We start from the raw sequence: 15,472 nt of genomic DNA on the forward strand, positions 1-15,472 counted from the left end.
CAGTTGATAAAAATAAAATTATTTTTCGTACAAAACGATTAAATTGACTAATTAAATATATGAAAAAAACTTTTTATAAAAAGTTTGACCAACTTCTGCTGTCCCAATGTTTTTCTTCCCATAAAATGAAACCATACTTATAAAAAAAATGGTAAATTTTATTCATTTTCTATGAAAAATATTTTACGAATTTAATCAACTTTGGAGGTCCCGATTTTTTTCGTTCCATACGTTCAAATGATCCCTTCACGAAAAGTGGTGAAGGGATAAAAAAAATCGCAGTTGTGGCCAGTGGTGATTTCCAATGACGACAAATGGAAAAAACGCATATGTTACCACCAGGCTTAGCATGAGTCCGAAGACAAAAGTTATCACTTCTTCGATGACAGTTCCAAGACATTTGTCGCCAGTGGCAACAACAGACCTTTTTATCCCATTTGTCACCACCTGGTAACATATGGGTTCTTTTCCCATTTGTCGCCAGTAGAAATCAAAAAAAGGGAAAAAAGTTAATTATTGTCAGGCAATAATTAACTTTTTACCCCGTTTGTCACCACCTGTAGGGCTAGCACGACAGGGCGCGACAAGCGCGAGATAGTGTTATTCTCGCATAGAGGTCTCGCGTTTTATGTCGCTCTCGCGCAAGTCGCGTCCTGTCGTGCTAGCCATACAGGGCGGGGCGCGAGTTACTGCTATTCGCGCATAGAGATCTCGCGCTTTATGTCGCTCTCGCGCAAGTCGCGACTTGTCATGCTAACCCTACAGGTAACACTTTTTTTTTCCATTTATCGCAAGTGGTGACGACTGGGAATAAGCGAAAAAAAAAACATCTGTATACTTACCGGTTGCATTAATTACGGATGTGATAAATCACAGTATGTACATACACACTGTGATTTAAAAGATGTTCCAAGACGCGCTGCGCTGCTGCTCAATCACTTTCTGTTCATTGATAAATAAGTAGTTCACACTATGTATTTGTATAATTAAAGCATTGGGAACAACAAAGCCCGTTTTGATGTTATTGCATCAAAATAAGTAAAAAACTGTCTAATATCTTGTGACAAAAACTCATTTCGATCTCCCTTCTACATGGCGTAATTTTCATTCATTTGGAAGGGGCACTCCACACTTGTGGCATAGATTATAAATGTGCGTTTGAATTTTGGACCCGTTACCACCGGGGCAGTTTGTAAAAACTTATTTTAATGTAAAAAAATGTCTGAAACGAGCGACTTCCTCCTCAACGTGGAGCGTCTAGGAGGCCAGTGAGAACTGCTGAAGATGATACTGTCGATTCATTTCAATCCAGCGAATTTCATTAATGTAACTTAAATGAGACAGATTCACAATTTATTTCCTTAAAAACCAATAATAAAACGAACCCCCTATTAATTTACCGGTTTGGTGCAACAAGGGCGGATAACACGTAGATTTTTTTTTTTTTCAAATATCTCTTAATTCTTTTAAAATTATAATAACACCTGAATCTTTTAGCTAAATAATTGAACAAATAAATAATAAAGTAATAAATATAAGAGTCACAATAAATATTAAAAAAATATAAGACATGATTTTCATAAAAATGTTCACTTAAAACATTTTCATTAATCATTTCTGTCGATGTTTGGAAATGTAAAAATTAAACACTACATTAAGTATAAGTTAAAAATGTTAAATATGCATTTACAGCTATGGAAGAGCGGTGCCTTCTGACACAGGCTTGATAAGCTTAATAGAAGGTACCATCCACTGTTAATGTAAAGTTAATTGTATTACTGAAATAAACATTTATTATTATTATTATTTATTATTAAAACAGAGTTTTCGTTAACCAATGAAACGTAAAAAGTAAAGTTAACTATAGAACCATAAACAATAGCCTTACTTCATATGAGAATCAAATTAAAGCAGAGACTCTAAAGTTTGCATACATTTATAAAGCATATACACTGAACAGTTTGCAATAGAGGCACATTCCTGGATCACAAAACTGAAACTTTTTGGCAGACTTTCCTTAACTTCTAAGTCGAATTTCTGTTGTATATTCAAAGTTCGCTTCATCCACTCGCAGTTCCTTCGCCAGTAATAAAACTCTTTGATTTTATGCGGATACTTTACAAATGTTTCCCATCTCTTTCTTTCTGTTTCTTTCTTTCTTTTTTTCGTCTTGTTTTCCTTTAAACAATCTGCCGTTTCTTTAATGTCGTCCTCATCTGAAAGGGATGTTTCTTTACAGCGAGTACTAGCATAATTTTCGATAGTCTTTGTAATAATTTCGGTTATTTCTGGATCTCCATCATCTAAATAATCATCAAAATCAAATTCTTCTGTAAATTTAATGTAAAGTTGCTTGATGTCGTGAGTTTTTTCGTCGAATTTTGGATCGCTTTTAGGTGGCATATCCTCCGAAGTTAATGTATTTTCAATATTTGTTTCTAGAACGCTGTTTTCCGATGGGTCGTTTGTATTGTCTTTATTCGTTGCTGCCTCACTTTGTGAATCAACTTCCTTTCTCAAAGAGTCATCATTTAAATTTTGTTCTGAGCTTAAATCTCTTAGAACTAATGTGTCGCGGTCATCATCATTCACAGCCGGTTCATCAAACTCTTGTGTATCCAAGTCCTTTATAACAATTTTAACATGTTCTGCTAGTTCGCCCAAAACATTTCTCTCCATATTCGAGTAATATGCAGTCAATATTCTTTCAATCTCTTTCCTAGTTTCACCACGCTTTGCTCCCTCAGTTTTTCGTTTTTTAGATTCCGAGCATCCTGTTTCTGTGTTTATCAAAGGTGTTTTCCTTTTTCTAGGTTTTTTATTGCTGTATTCTGGTGGTACTGGAATTTTATATTTTTTACAAGCTGACAGAATTAATTCTTCTATAGTCTTGTCTTTATCGAAAGTTGCTGGATCAAATTCATAACTCGTAAAAGTTCCTACTTCACTCACATTATCGTGGATATCACTTTTACTATCATGAATTGTGTTTTTGTCGTTTTGAAGATCTGGTATATTTATTGTACTGTTTTGAAATTCTCTATGTGATTCTTCATACAGCCTAGACTCGGCATCTAACTCATTGAACACTTTAGTTTCCATATCGTCGAATTGATCATCAAATATATTTATTTCCAGGTCTTCTTCTTTGACATATTCCAATATTCTTTCACGTTCAGTTTCATCGCTCTTTTCACTACCATCAACATTTTCTGTATTTGAATCATAACCATGATCACTATTTTTGTCATCATCCTCGTCTGCTCTCACTTTTGTCACATGATCAATTGTGGGTGGTTTTGTCTTCAACCAGTTCTTATTTTCGCAGTTTCTCACGTACACCATTGTGGTATCAGCTTGTCTGCTAACCAATTCACTCTTTACTTCAACAATCACTTGCTTATTGTCATCTTTAACTCCTTTTAACATTTTCTTTTCATAAGGCAGTTTCAGTTCTAGGCAAGTATATTTTAGAGAGTACTGAGTGAAGTCTTCACTTAATAACAATTTAAGTTCTGGGTCTTGATAATAATCTAAAATAATTTCTATATAGCTTGAGAGTGGTGTTAATGTTGGTGGAAATTCAGAAAATGGGATCACACTACCACTGTCTTCTAAAGGTATCTTGTTTAAAATGTCTAAAGTGATTTCATCAGAAAGATCCACTTTCCGTTTTGGTCTTTCAGGTAAATGTTCCATGAAAATATGATCATCAACTTCCAAGTTATGCTGTTGAGCCATTGGCAAGTAAAATTTGCACAACATACTTTTTCTAAACTGCAAGAAATTGCACCATTCTCTAAATGAGAACAGCCTATCTGTTTCATTTGAATATCTACCTAATTTATGTGATTTCTGATAATCTTTTTCTTGATTGACCTTATCTATAGCTTCAGACAATTCTATTTCATACAAATCATCCAGACCAAAGCACATTTTCAATGCAACAACTATATAAGACATGATCACAGTTTCATAATCTGGTATTCTTACTGTTTCTAAAGTAGCTTTCTTTCCTTTCATTTTGATTTCTGCGAAATTGCATGGAATGCCTTCTATTAATGAGAAAACCAAACCTTCAAAGTCATTTGGCAAACACAACTCCTTAATAAAGTTATGCACAATTTTTCTTATATCAGGAACCAAAGGTTTTCCTAAGTCAAGCCTTTTGAAGAGTGTCATAGCAGTTGCTCTTATTAAATTTGGCGTATATTCTTTAGTGCATTTGATAAAACTTTTCCAATGTGTTGTAGAGCTTATATTAATTTCTTTTGGCACAAATTTCTTACAATCCATGATGCTTAGTCGTCCCTCTCTGATGAACCTACAAAGATGAGACAGTTGGATTTCACTCTGATCTAAATTGAGTGCTACATAAAGTATAGCAAGTAAGACACCTTTTGTGACAACATTGATGTCATGCTTGAATTTTTCTATTTTCTGTTTCTTTTTGGGTCTGATGTCTTCAATATCTGAGTCATAATCGTCAACACCTTTCTCCATTGTTTGGCGAAGAGTATCATCAAGAACACTGTTGTTTTCTTCCAAATCTTCTTCAAATATTATCTTTGACCTGGAACTTGTCGCACTACCAGATACACTATGGTTTTTTATACTGCCAGCCACACTTTGGTTATCTCCACTGCCAGCTACACCTAGACTTTGATTTTCTTCATCTTGATCTTCCTCATCTTCTTGGAACTGACTTTTCCTGTTAGCAAGTAAATTGAATTATTTAAATTTTGATATTAATTTTCTAGACAAGGCTTCCTTGTTTTTTAAATGTTATGTTTTTGACAATAATAATATTAGTAAATAAATAAGCAATTGGTCTTATTTGAGAACAAAAGCAGTTCATTTTGAAATGGTGTGATCACTTTATTAGCCTATGCTTTACTATTATTTCTTTTAAATTACTTAATAATTTATTTTCAAACAATATTTTTACTGCTATATTATGTATCTCTGATAACAAGATTTTAGGTAAATAACAGTCATCATTGTGGGCCATCTTGTAGAAGATCTTTAAAGGTATAATGGTAAGTCTATAAACTTAATATAATTGTATAACTTATCTAGGGATCTCAAATCATTTTGAATCAATACCAGTGTATAAGCCTTCTAGTGAAAAATAAAACTAATTACCCTAAATAAAACTAATTACCCTAAGTCTTCTTTCTGTTGAAACATTTTGATGTACTGCATCCATATCCAGAGCACCTTCTGCTTGACAGAAGGGGCTGCTCCAAGAGCCAGCAGCTCATCAGTCAGCCTACGAAGGATGAAGTTATATGCATGCCATTTGTACCACTCTGGACTCACTGAAAATTAACATAAAAGAATCCTAACTATATTGCCCTTCAAAAAAAGGTGTGCATAATATTTCTTAAGGATATTTACTGTCAAATATATATTATTGACTGCCAATAATAAATAAAAAGTATATAAAAAAGTAAAGTATAATATTATAGCAGAGTTACAGATTTAACAACTTTAAATTTAATGCTCTAGGCTAGCTACACTAAATTTTTTTCCTTTGGGCCCCACACATATATTTGCTATATTACATTTTGAGAGATGACCTTTTTATAGGTCATCTACCTATTTCAAAAGAGTTAATGGCTACCTGGTTCTACATTTCGTCCCCATGGCCACAAAACCTAAATATTGGATATATTTAGATTCAAAACAAAACCTTAATATGTCTTGTTCAAAATTTTTAAAACTTTGAAACTTTGTTTCAAAAGAAACTTCCTAATAACAATGTTTTGGGCCACACATAAAAGATTGGTGGGCCACTAGATGGTGGTTACAAGGGACTTTCCTGTGCCCATAAGCACCAGAGGACCTACATTAGAGACAGTTAGCTTGAGAAACAATAGACGTGCCCATCTGAACAGGGCTTTAGCTCCAGGAGTAGTATGTATCTACAACAGAAAAAAATTTAAAACATTTTACTCTATTGGTTACATTGAGAATTCAACCAGGATTTTTTTTAATTAAAAGGACATGCTCTTGACCATTACCTAGCTCTGGAGCAAAGATAGGATCTATGATGGAACGAGGTCGCCCAGAAGGTGCCTATTCAGTCTCACCTTAAAGATACCCGAGTTGTATGAGTTCAGAAACACAGTCACAGGCAGGGTTCCTCTCCTGGGCATAATAAAGGATGATGAAAAGCGCTTAGTGCACCTGCTGGGAATATCGACCAAGTAAGGATGATATCCCGCCATACGTCTGGATGTCTGATGGTAAAAGGGGGCAGGCGGGAGCTGATGGAGCTCATGGGCACGCTCACCAAAATATATTCTATAAAAAAACTGACAGACGGGAAACTTTGCGCCAATGGGCTAAGCTATGAAGTTTAGATTCAACCTTATCATCACCAATAAGTCTCCTGGCTCTGCCCTCAATTGAAACAAGAGTCTCAAGTGAGTCAATAGTACCTTAAATTTAACCACGTCATTTACAGCTGATGCCATCTGGTTTGCCCTATGTGCCAAATGATGTCTTCAGATTACAGTGAATTGTACAGTCAATACTCTAAGGGTCATATTTTAGAACTCTACCCGATGCTCAAGTCAGGATTGCACTGGCAATACAAGCACTGGAATTACGACCCTAACAGCAGGGACTTGAGTATGATTTAGAGTGCTTTAAACCATACTCAAATCCTGACTTGAGCATTGAGTAGAGTTCTATTATACGACCCTAAGATACCTGGCTCCCTAGAGGACCTTTTGATTTTGAGAGCCTTCTTACACATTTAACAGAAAAGTGTAAAGAAATTCCAGTTTAATGGTTGAAATTTGTAGTCTGTATTTAAGTTACAGAGTTGTTTTTAAAATACTGACAACCAAGGACTATTGTAACATGTAACAACGCACACACTCAACATAGCCCCGCACTAGGGAAACCCTGGGTCGCGGGTGCCATGGACATACACGTAGACAACCACAAATTACACCCAAACTCACGAGAGTATTAAATGCAGGCCATACAAATATTTCTCGAACCTGGGACCTCTGCGTGGCAGTCGGGCATGGTAACCGTTCGGCCACAGAGGCAGTTACTAACATGAAAACAATAACTTTTGTTCCATGACTTTTTACAAAACATAATAAAACTAATGTTACGACTCACAAGTTAAGGGTTAAGTTTGTATAACTCATTTACCTACTCAGAACCAAATGGTTGGTTGGGGGTGAGGTATCTTAACCCTCAGCCACTTACCACTAGTTTTGCTTCCGTAACCACTTACCACACGTCTAGGAGACACCTCGCATTGAATGCCTCAATTATGATTAAAATTTGAAGATTGTGGATTAATTCAAATAAAACAGTAATTTACAATGTATAACAGTATTTATTACAAGAAAAAATACGAAATAAAATCAATCTTTTTGGAAACATAACAAAATTTCTAGTTAGACCTCTAAATTATAATAAAAAGTAACGACTTATTTGGAAATGAGATCAAAAATAATGGAACCTATAAATTATACATTTTCTTATAATTATCTAAAGTTTGCTATATTTTACACATAAAAAAAATATTTTGGTGCCACTATTGTCTTTTTTTTTTCAAAATTGCAAGGTAGTTATTTAGCGATTCTCGCGGCAGTGAATGCACAGCTTATTTGAGCATTCGAGACATATTGAAACTTTACAATTGAAACACAGGTATTGTGTCTTGCGTTTTTTCTTTGGGTCACAAGTGGAACACACCTTACGTATTTCCAGCTTATCACAGCTACCACCTGCAACAGCTGGTGTGTCTGCTTCATGGATTTGCAGGATCCGACGGAGAGCAAATTTGAGGTCCCGTTGAATATGAATACTTTTTACTCTGCGTTCCATGTAAGGTCTTGTGAGTTGTTCTGCCAGCATCTTGATAAAGTGGAATCTGGTTTCTTTCTTCTGTGCTTGGGCTGATAAGCTTACAACATAGGCATTCGAGGTCGACACGTCGAGTAACCTATAAAATATGGCCAAAGGCCATCGGCGTGTTCGACGGGCCGTAGAATAGTTTGAGCATCTCTGATCAAGCAAATCTACACCAAATTTAGTGCTATTATAAAATAATATAATCTCTGGCTTCTTTGTGCTGTCATCGACCTCTGGTGAATGGTGCATACTTGAGAGCATTATAACCGCTTTATTTGGTTTGGGAACAAACGATGCTAATGTGACATCTTTTGTAAATCCAAACAGACAAGATTCAGTGTGTCGATAACGAGAGGGCAAGAATTCTGATGGTATTTCTCGCTGATTTTTTCTCAGAGTACCCACTAATGTCAGTTGTTTCTCTTTTAGTAAATCCGCAAGCTCTAGGGACGTGAACCAGTTATCTGTGGTTACGTTTCTGTTAGACCCTTCTATTGGAGAAATTAGTCTCATTACTGCCTGTGTAGGTTTCTTCAGTCGGTTATATTGTGAAGGCAAATTTAGGCCATCAGAGTCTTTACCTAAGTAGATATATGCATTGAGAAGGTAACCAGTCCTTGCATCTGTAATGCATAATATTTTTAGGCCGTATTTGGCTGGTTTCTTTGGCATGTACATCTTGAATCGGCACCGTCCTCGAAAGGCTAATAACATTTCATCCACACATGCGTAGCTACCAATCTAGTAAACAGCTTGGCACTGTTTGATGAAGCTGTCAAAAAGCTCTGAAATAGGTGCAGAGGCGTCAGTTTCTCGCCGTGCCGCTCTTGTAGTAGCATCATCAAAGCGTATAGTGTTTAGTAAAACTTCAAAACGACTTTTACTCATGATACACCTGTATATTTCTCTGCCGCTACCATCCGTCTTATACCATGATGTATAATGTTCCCTATTTTCTTTGAATATGGCAGTGTAGAAAAGTAATCCAATGAATGCTTTTAGTTCTATCAAATCTATATCTTGAACATTAGTTTGCTTATTGTATTTCGGTCTTATTTCGCGAATCTTTTGGTTGGTGTGTTGTACAATTTTATTCAAAATATCATCAGTAAAAAATTTACTCCAGATATCAAGTGGAGTAGAAGAAGCGTTTATAGCCGTTCTGTACTCTGGCTTTACACCTTCTTTTTCCAGTACAATATTGTGTTGTAATGTTCTGGAACGATAATGTGGAGGCTCAGAAGACCAATGAAATCGATTCTTGCCAAAAAAATTCTTCTTTCTGGGACGAGACCTCAACTCTAACAGTGGCACATCATCGTCTGATGAGGTTTGAACAGACGATACGGAAGGCGAATTTCTAGTTTGAAGATTAGTTAAAATTGGTTCTTCCTCACCTTCAATTTCAGAATCGGAGCCGCTGATTTCTTCTAGGACGTGGCCGTCACCAACATCATCTTCAACATCACTAAAAACTCCATTTACCAGGTCCTCTTCATCTGACGGAACTTCTTCTAACCACCTAGCAATAAGCTCGTCATTAGCAGCCATTATTCACCTAAAATGAATAAATAAAAGTTAAAATATTATTTAGAAAATAATAACGTAAGCACTTACCTCAGGTCACACAGACCCCTGCCGATGTTTGGATACTTACCTTGGCTAACCGCGGGCACCTGTGACGTCGCCGGTGGCTCACGCGGTACTGACGAGCGCGGGGGGAAGGTACATGAACGCGCGAGAATGAACGATGCGTTCGCGCCGAAATATTAACAAAAATAACTTCAACGGTGTCTGAGAGACCTGTGGTAAGTGGTTAAGGGTTAAGAAATTAACTTGTACATTTAGCTCAAATCTGGGTTAGGCTGAATTTAACAGACTGGTGTGGTGTGAAGTAATTTCATTTTCGCATGCATTATAAACAAACCACCGGCTTATAACCTCACTTTCAATTCCATCCTTCAGAACAGTTACAATTTTTTTTGTAGCGAAGTGAGCGAAGGTCCCATCAGCCAGCATCGTGTGTTCCACCACCGTCTCCCTTGCGTTTACATCTTGAGTACCACATTCTACGCAATAATAGTAACCATCCACGAGATTTAAGTCTGTACCTCCACATACCGAACATGGATCTACGTTCATTATAGACACGAATGTCGAAAAAAAATTATTTAAAAAACATTACTTTCTTGCACCATATATTTACCGGATAGGACACTATATTATTGAAGTTTTTGAGTAAAATTTGAAGGAGCACGTGAAATAATTTTTTTTTCTCCTTTTCATAAAGGAAAAGGCAAAAGTTTTACACCATACAGCCAAGTCTTGGTACATTATTATCTTTTGAGCCATGTCTTCGTTTAATTATGTTTCTGTAAATATGGCCGCCACAAAGGGGATAGGCAATTTGAGGCGGCGTGCTTGGATTGGCTCGGGATTCCTTAGAACGGGCAGATACATACCTGTATTTAGTTCGAGATTCGTACAATTTCGCGTTTTAATCTTCGATTAAGGCACAATAGCACTATCCTATTCCACTTTAAACTAGATTTATAGATAAAAACGACACTTTTCCCTCCAAAAATCCCAGAGCGAATCCCGTGAAATCATAGCAAGCTTTGATAGCAACCGCCAACTGGCTGCCAAGCCCAAGCACATTATTCGGTGTGGTACTATTTTATTGATCGTCAATCTATGAATTTACCTTCGAGTATATATACACTCCCGGACACATAATTCGAGCCACCTTGCATTTTTATCATCGCATCGAAGAAAAGTTTTCTCCGGTTTTTTAAATTCAAATTTTCAATAAGGACTTGTCCTTCAAGAAGGAAAAGACGTTTAGTACACCAGTTTCAAAGTGCATAATAGCACTTTTGAGCAATCAAGCATTGTTTAAATGCTCTAAGGTTGATTGGTTGGTTTGGGACAGTATGATTATCTTAAATAAATCAAATTTATTATGCTATATGTTTTAGTAAGTAAACGGTTAATTACATTGACAAAAAGAAACGAATTAATCAAAGCGATTTGATTTGACGACTATTTTTCACTTCACTTTTTAGGACGATTATTTTTTTTAAAAACAACCCAAGACGTCATCGTCAAAAATATAGTGCGTCGCACAGTGATCAAAAATTATGATTTAGGGGGACGAAAATATTATAAATAGATGTGGTAGTATTTCAAAAAAGCACACAATTAAACGTATGACTACCTACTGCCTACGGTACTGCAATATCTTGTTTTAAGAGTAATTATTATTTATTAGGTTATTATGTGAGAAAGTCGTCTACCAATGTTACAATATGCAATCGGTATGGTTACATCAGTTGTGGGAATGACAGTAAATATTGTTCAATTCAAAGTTCTATTAAGTTCGGGTATCCAAAAAAAATGTGCACATTTCGGAAGATATGAACTATAATTAATGTATGTTATTTTTAGTTAATGAACTGTATAAATAACATTGCGAAATAATTTTGAATAGAAGTAGGTAAATTAAGTCTTAATTTGAGATTTAAGATAGAAGTATGTGCTTATATTTTAATAGTGTGATTGTAAAACTTGGTACCACATTTGAAACGTTGACAGCTGTCAGTTGCGGATGCAACTTTCTGAATTTGAGTTGTGAACTTTTAAGTTGAACGCAGCTCTAACGTTATATTGGTGGCACTATCAGATTTGACACATATTTTATTGCCATTTAATCGCAAGTTTACTACGATAGATTTATTTTGGGTTAGATAAGGCATTACTACATTGTGCTGAGATAAACGCAAAATTAATTTTACAGGCGCATCAATAGCAAATTTTCTCATATTTTAATGTTTCAAAAAAAGACGAATACGCAGCACGCACAGTCTTTTTTCTGATATACGATTTAATAAGATATTTTTTGTCAGTACACTGGTATAAATTCTGCCTATAAAAAAACGTAAAAAGAAACAAAAAAATATTAGATAAACTACTCAAATAGTTACAGAAAAAATTAAGACGTGTGACTGATAGAATAACGAACACGTGATTAATAAAATAATATCGGTCATAAACTTCCCGTTTGCTTAAATTTCATTTAAAGTGCGTTTGTAAACAATAGGATTACAATATAACTTTATTTAAAAACATTATTTATTTTATTTAAACTGAGTTAAAAATGTTACATTACAATTTTACATTTCATTTTATTTGTTTTTTACATAATAATAAATCTCTTAACAGTGTAACATGACAAGGGTCATGACCCTTTCTAAATTTTTCCAATGATGATCTAATCTGAATAATGATGATCTCTATCAAGAAGAGTAGTCTTCTCCAATAGGGACCCGCAGTCAGCATAAGCTAGTTTTCATAACTTTAATGCTTCTTTTTATGGTATCCATGGCATACATTATAATACTAGCAGTCGTGGTGAAACAATTTGCCAATCGGGCTTTTTGTGCACACTATCTTTGATGTTGAGGCACTACATCGCGTTTTCCATCACGTGTGAATTTGTAACTACTTTGCTCCACTATTTTTGCCCACGTCGCAGATGCCCACTCCATCTCCACATTGCTTGGTCTACCTTTAAAAGTATGTCGATTAGTTTGGTTCATCTTCTAATACTGTCACTCCTAAATTTTTAATTTTTCTCAGGCCGAGTATGCTGCATTCTATTGCTCGTTGATCCGCCGCGCACCACCGATAGCTTAATTCTTTAAACCAAGATATAAACATTTTTATAATCAAATCAATAATAACATAATAATCAATAATTTATAATCAATAATAACGTAATAAATATAAAAAATGCAAGGCGAGTTTTTGAACAAAATCAACCCGTGGTAGACTGTTGAAAGGCAACGCTGGCAACTGGATTTATTTCCTACCCTACCATATCGTAGTAGGATTTTGTAGCGTATTGTATTTTGTCGTCATTATATCGCCGTAATTTGCGGGCGTGTTTGCTGTATATGTACAAATTGAGAGAAACTATCCGTTTATTCTCGCAGTGGGTATATGACTCCGAAGCAGCCGGCGCGTTATCGTAGAGTTGTAATGATATCCTTCACCACACCCTGAGGATCGTGTGAGGCTTGCGTGTTTATTGCCGAGGCTCTGTGGCCGCAGTCCTTAGCGTGAAGTGTGCGTTAGAGTGTTATGTGCGGCATTTAAAGAGTGCGAAGTGCGTGCGTTCTGTGTTGTGAGCCGGACAGCGGTGGCACATTGATGGGAAGCTTTACGAGTGGGGGGACGGCGGCGGAGCGGCCGCAGCGGCGGATTTTTGCTTCCTGGAGGGTCTACGATATAATCCGCCACACTGGAACTGATGGAATTAGAGAACATCGTCGCCAACACAGTTTACTTGAAAGCCAGAGAAGGTACGTACCCAATTTAAAATTTAAAGACGTACGACTTGGGAATTATTCATGACCATGTCTGTCGTTGGCTGTTCTATATTCAAAACAGTTACTGCTATAGTTTTTGTTACTATGGCCATTTCGCGGGCCATTCACTGGCTATAAAATTTAATGCTTTTGCATAATTTTTATATTTGTAGAGCCACCCCAGCCTTAGTAGGCTGTAGTTTAGTCTAAAGTTTTATTACAAGTAATAAATAACTTACTACAATAGTTGTAGATTGTGGCCAGGAAGGTTTGATCTCAGAATATCTATTTAGTATTAATTTAATATCACATAAAACACTTCTTAAATGTGATAGATAAATAAGCACCTTTTCTGTTATCTGGTATTGTTATAGCTCTCTGATAAGTGTGTGAAAATGTCTGAGATGTCTAAGGAGATTGGTTTTCAGTGGTACCAATGAGAAAATAACATTGACAGCTTTTAATTACTGTGCACACTCTCTTGCATGTTGGGCAAATTTATTATGATTTAAATAATACACTAGCAACTGTACGAGCTGATGTGTGTATATCACTGCACTTGTATATTGTTAGTTTTCAGAATGTTTATCAAATCAAGCTTTGAAACTATTCACTGTTGGAGCACTAATTACGGTTTCTGGGCGCGAATTCCACAAGTTCATACTTGGTACTTGCAAGAAGTGTTTTGTGGGATTGCTAGCACATGGAGGCTTGGTTATCTTCTGAGAGTGACCTCTAAATTTTCTCTTGTGATTCATTAGGTACATATCCTTCTTGTTACGCACATTGTAGTGCTCATTGAGTGTTTTGTAAGTCTATGAGATCTTCTCATTGCCTTCATTGTTCCAAAGTAGCCAATTTTAGTTTCTTGGGTTTCGTAAGATTTCTTTTTTAAGGACTGAACCATTTTTGTTGTTCTCCTCTGAACCTTCTTCAACATAAGAATGTAATTTTTAAAATAGGGACCAAATTTGAAAAGCATATTCCAGCAATGGACGTATATAGGTTTTGTATATTGTTATAATACTGTGAAATGCTTTTCTAATCATGTACATCATAGAATTTGCTCTTTTGGTTATGGCTATGATCCATTCTACAATGTGGTCCAAATCTTGTTGTATGGTATTGTGAGCAATAAGAGGATTTCCTATAAGTTTGGTACCATCCGCAAACATCGACAGGTCTGATTGAATGACAGTCTTTAAGTCCGTGATGAAGACACCAAACAAAATTGGCCCAACAACGGAGCCTTGTGGGACGCCACTGTGAACGTCAAAGTCATCTGACAGGGTATCGCCTACTATTGCTTTGAATTTTCTATTACTTACGAATTCGCTATTAGCCTTTTAATTGGGACTCAATCAAATACCTTCTCATAGTCTAGATATGTCACATCAGTAGGGTCGCGTTTATCCCAGTTATATGTGTCAATTTGTCAAGGCACATGAGAAAATTTGTAACTGTGGATCTCTTTGGTACGAAGTTATGCTGTTCATCAATAATGTTTTCTACATTGTTAAAACCTGTCAGCTCAGCTGCTATAATTTTCTCCATTATTTTACAAACTATGCTTGTTAAGCTTATAGGATGGTAATTAGCAGCAATGCACTTGTCGCCTTTTATATAAGGGAGTGATATGAGCCTCTTTCCATTGTTGTGGTAATCATCCATTAATAAGGGATAAATTCATGATGTGCGCTAGTTGGTGGCTTAGAACATTACTACATTCTTTTAGCAATATTGACAGCAAAGCATCTGGTCCCATAGCAGTAGAGTCATTGAAAGTTTTTAAAGTTTTGGATACTTTTTCTGGTGTGAATGTTGGCAGTTCTATTGTATTTACAATTCTTGGCATTTCTATGTCAGGGATTGATATATTTGAAGGTTCTTTTACAAAAGACTTTTTAAATTGCTGAGTAAATAAATTGGCGATTACATTTTGGTCGCATGTAATATTTCCACTATCATCTTTTAACAATGGGGGAGCTGAAACTGTTGAGTGTAATTGTTGGCGTACATAAGAAAAGAATGATTAAGGTCCACTTTTTACAATCCCTCTTTCAAATTCCATTCTGAAGTTTCAGATTTTGTTTACAAGTTGGTTGTTAACCTTCCTGTATGCAGCTATAAGCAGTTTGAGAACCGTTTTGGGTATACTGTATCCATAGATCCTTTTTGTGGTCAACTTCATTTAAAATTTGTTGATTAATCCACAG

General features: G+C 35.8%; 2 protein-coding genes and 1 long non-coding RNA gene across 4 annotated transcripts in view; 1 reads left to right on the plus strand and 2 right to left on the minus strand.

The window, feature by feature from the left end:
- Nucleotides 1–1,878: 1,878 nt before the first annotated feature.
- Nucleotides 1,879–10,136, minus strand: LOC113232490. Of its 2 annotated transcripts, none has more exons than XM_026467236.1 (3): nt 9,834–10,136; nt 5,165–5,321; nt 1,879–4,711 (listed from the first exon to the last, which is right to left on the minus strand). In XM_026467236.1, the coding sequence occupies exons 1-3, from the start codon at nt 10,027–10,029 to the stop codon at nt 1,906–1,908; spliced, it is 3,159 nt and encodes a 1,052-aa protein (XP_026323021.1). In that variant the 5' UTR covers nt 10,030–10,136; the 3' UTR covers nt 1,879–1,905. The 2 variants fall into 2 exon arrangements, with proteins under 2 accessions (XP_026323021.1, XP_026323022.1); XM_026467237.1 differs by lacking the exon at nt 9,834–10,136 and adding an exon at nt 7,177–7,206.
- Nucleotides 8,694–9,681, minus strand: LOC113232492. Its single transcript, XR_003310630.1, has 3 exons — nt 9,545–9,681; nt 9,285–9,445; nt 8,694–9,103 (listed from the first exon to the last, which is right to left on the minus strand). It is a non-coding gene; the product is annotated as an uncharacterized LOC113232492 (long non-coding RNA).
- A 2,760-nt stretch (nt 10,137–12,896) lies between the features above and the next one.
- The window catches only part of LOC113232485 (G protein-coupled receptor kinase 2), a 155,874-nt gene continuing 153,298 nt past the window's right edge, over nt 12,897–15,472 (plus strand). Inside the window, exon 1 of the mRNA XM_026467229.1 lies at nt 12,897–13,250. Within this exon, the coding sequence (XP_026323014.1) occupies nt 13,199–13,250 (52 nt within the window). The 5' untranslated portion in view covers nt 12,897–13,198. The remainder of the gene's footprint in view (nt 13,251–15,472) is intronic.

This window comes from Hyposmocoma kahamanoa, unplaced genomic scaffold, assembly GCF_003589595.1.
Source record: "Hyposmocoma kahamanoa isolate Upper Pololo Valley unplaced genomic scaffold, ASM358959v1 76, whole genome shotgun sequence".
Classification (NCBI taxonomy): domain Eukaryota; kingdom Metazoa; phylum Arthropoda; class Insecta; order Lepidoptera; family Cosmopterigidae; genus Hyposmocoma; species Hyposmocoma kahamanoa.